Source organism: Clupea harengus, chromosome 7 (genome assembly GCF_900700415.2).
Source record: "Clupea harengus chromosome 7, Ch_v2.0.2, whole genome shotgun sequence".
NCBI lineage: Eukaryota > Metazoa > Chordata > Actinopteri > Clupeiformes > Clupeidae > Clupea > Clupea harengus.
Genome location: NC_045158.1, coordinates 18,636,643 through 18,639,339, shown reverse-complemented (window position 1 = coordinate 18,639,339; position 2,697 = coordinate 18,636,643). Strand labels below are relative to the sequence as shown.

General features: G+C 44.3%; 1 protein-coding gene across 2 annotated transcripts in view; it reads right to left on the bottom strand.

Annotated features, from left to right (window-relative positions):
* Window positions 1–999, bottom strand: part of znrf3 (zinc and ring finger 3) — a 26,771-nt gene extending 25,772 nt beyond the window's left edge. For both annotated transcript variants that reach the window (XM_031570746.2, XM_031570747.2), the window contains exon 1: window positions 793–999. In XM_031570746.2, coding sequence (XP_031426606.1) covers window positions 793–984 — 192 coding nt within the window. In that variant the 5' untranslated portion in view covers window positions 985–999. The remainder of the gene's footprint in view (window positions 1–792) is intronic.
* Between the last annotated feature and the right edge of the window lie 1,698 nt (window positions 1,000–2,697).

Sequence of the window (2,697 nt, the reverse complement as noted above, 5' to 3'; positions counted from 1 at the left end):
TTTCTCTCTCTCTAATTATAGCCCTGCATCTAAAATCAGGAAGCCCCCTCATAATGAGGCATCTGACACTGTTAACTAGATCATTTTCAAAGACTCTCAAAGCCACACGAGGGAACGAGTGAGAGAGGGATAAAGGGATAGAGAGAGAGGAAAGAAGGGATAGAGAGCAGAGAGATGAGCTTACAGAAAGGGCAAACGGCTCCCCAATCAGTGCAGTTTCACCAAACTGGTAAATATAAACGACTTCCTTTGGTGACAGAGGGGGCGTACTGCAGCGGGAGGGTAGGCGCTCTGGACGAGGACACGATGGAAAGAAGGGCCGGATAAAATAGTCTGGAAATCTTCTTCTTCTTCTTTTTTAATCAGGACATACAGCCTCTGTGACAGCACACCTCACATGACACATTTACATGACATTTACACGACAGCGCTCGCCATAGCAACTCAAACCCCAAACACAAAACCTTTCATTGGTCCACAGACACACTGCACTGCCTTTCCAGAAAAGCGCAGTTCAGCTACCCCCGTACTGACGGGGAGAAAAAGAGAGTGTTTTTAGTAGTGTCTCGTTGTTTAATGACGCTTTCTGGAAACACAACCCAGCCCAGTAGTCATCATAGGAAAAAAACGCTTCACAAAAGGACAAAACGCTCCTGCAGTCAGTCGGGTCAGTCAGTCTACCTCGAACTCAGTCTACCTTTCATTGTCTTTGCAGACCTCAGTCTGGTCTGGGGGTGCGGAATAACGTGCAGTCATGTGACAGAAGTCGTGTGACATGGTGGTCACGCTTACCTTTCCCAAGACCGTCAGGCAGCTGGGGTCGAGCTCGGGCTGCTCCAGTTTGACCACGCCCACCCAGCCGTACTCGTACAGGTCCTCCTCATCGTTGTTGTTGCACAGGCCCAGAGGGTGCATCTGCAAAGGCAACCACACATCCAGTAAGATCTCTGATGAGGAATTCAGAGAAAAATACACCATCTGCATTTAATCACGTAAATAGGTACATTTATAGTATAGCGAGATAAAAATAATATAATAATAATAAACTGTATTTGTATAGCACCTTTCATACAAAACAATGCAGCTCAAAGTTCAAAATGAGATAGCATGTAAAGAACATACAATTTAAGTATTACTCTCTCTTTCTTGGGGTTGATCATTTTGTTTTCATAAGACTGAAAATGCAAACTCGTCCAAAAATGTTTTTGGAAGAGGGAAGTTGCAACGCCAGGGGTTGTAAAAGATTTAGGCTTGACCAACATGGAGCAGAAAAGTGAATAGTGCATTATCTAATAGTTTGGAAACTAGGTTACTAATTCCGTGTGTACACACACACACACACACACACACACACACACACACACACAGCAGAGCACAGTGCAGTCTCACAGGGCCATTTATAGTATAGCGAGATAATAATATAATAATAATAAACTGTATTTGTATAGCACCTTTCATACAAAACAATGCAGCTCAAAGTTCAAAATGAGATAAATTGTATGTTCTCTACATGCTAAGTATTACTGTCAACGTGTTTGATGATTTCAAATTGTACAGCTCTAGACACACTTGGAACACAAAAACTTGATTTGTATTTATAGCCCGATAAAAGACTGCTCTACGAGAGTACGTCAACCCTAGAGGGAAAGCCCAGCGCACGTCTGGAGAGTAGATTATCCGTGAGGTGGGAAGACATCAGACATGACACACGCTGACTCATACTGTCGGCCCCTGAGAGGTGGAAGGCCTATAATTACACCTAATACACATACTCGTTTTACAGGTTTTTTTTTTTTTAATTTATGCTCTTCACGTTGTGCCCCAATTTAGGACATTTTAGCCCCCCTAGTCACTGTGAAGAGGTTCGATTCGATCGGGTTTTGGTGTGGTGAGAGCCCCATGTAAGGCTGAGGTCATCTTTGGTCGTCATAGGTTACATCTTGTTGTGACTTCAATAAAAGAGTGGGCAAAATGCACACCAAAGTCTTCATGAGGTGCTGGAACGAACAGAACTTTTGAACTTTTTAAAAGTTCTTTTGAACTTAAAAAGCACCTAAATCGAGAACTACACAGAGAGTGCGGTGCTTTCTCCTATTTTTTTCCTGCATCTTGTGAGAGACATTAGCCAGTCCCTGCAGGTTTCATCACATCGGCTTGAGGTAATAAAAGGGATGGTCAGTTCTTGTTCTGGTCAATAAAAACTCACCAGTAGCATTTAGACAACATCAATCCCTCAACCCTCACAACACATCACCTTTAAGCTTCTTCTGAAAGGACAATGTTCAACAGGGAATGATAGAAGACAGCCAAGTCCATTGGCTGACGTCCATAAAAGTGTGGACTGTGATGGTCCAAATTGGATCTGGTGTTCTAAAGTGAGATTAAAGTGAACTTCTTAGCCCCTCTTGGGTCTATCTGCACACACAGGCCTTCTCCATCCTCTGACCACACCGGGTACATTTGCATTTAAAAGTTGCCAAATTGACCTTTTGGCATTTCTCCCATTAGCCGAGTGGCCACACAAACCCCCTTCTCTCCCTCCCTCTCAATAAACCAGCTTTGTGGTGTCACTTCGGTCCTATGGCCTCAGGGTACGAATGACCTGAGATACCCCCTCTCTTGCTTGCTCGCTCGCTCTCACACACACTCTCCCCCCCTGCGGTGACCCCATGAGCCCCTGAGCCCATCTCTAAGGAG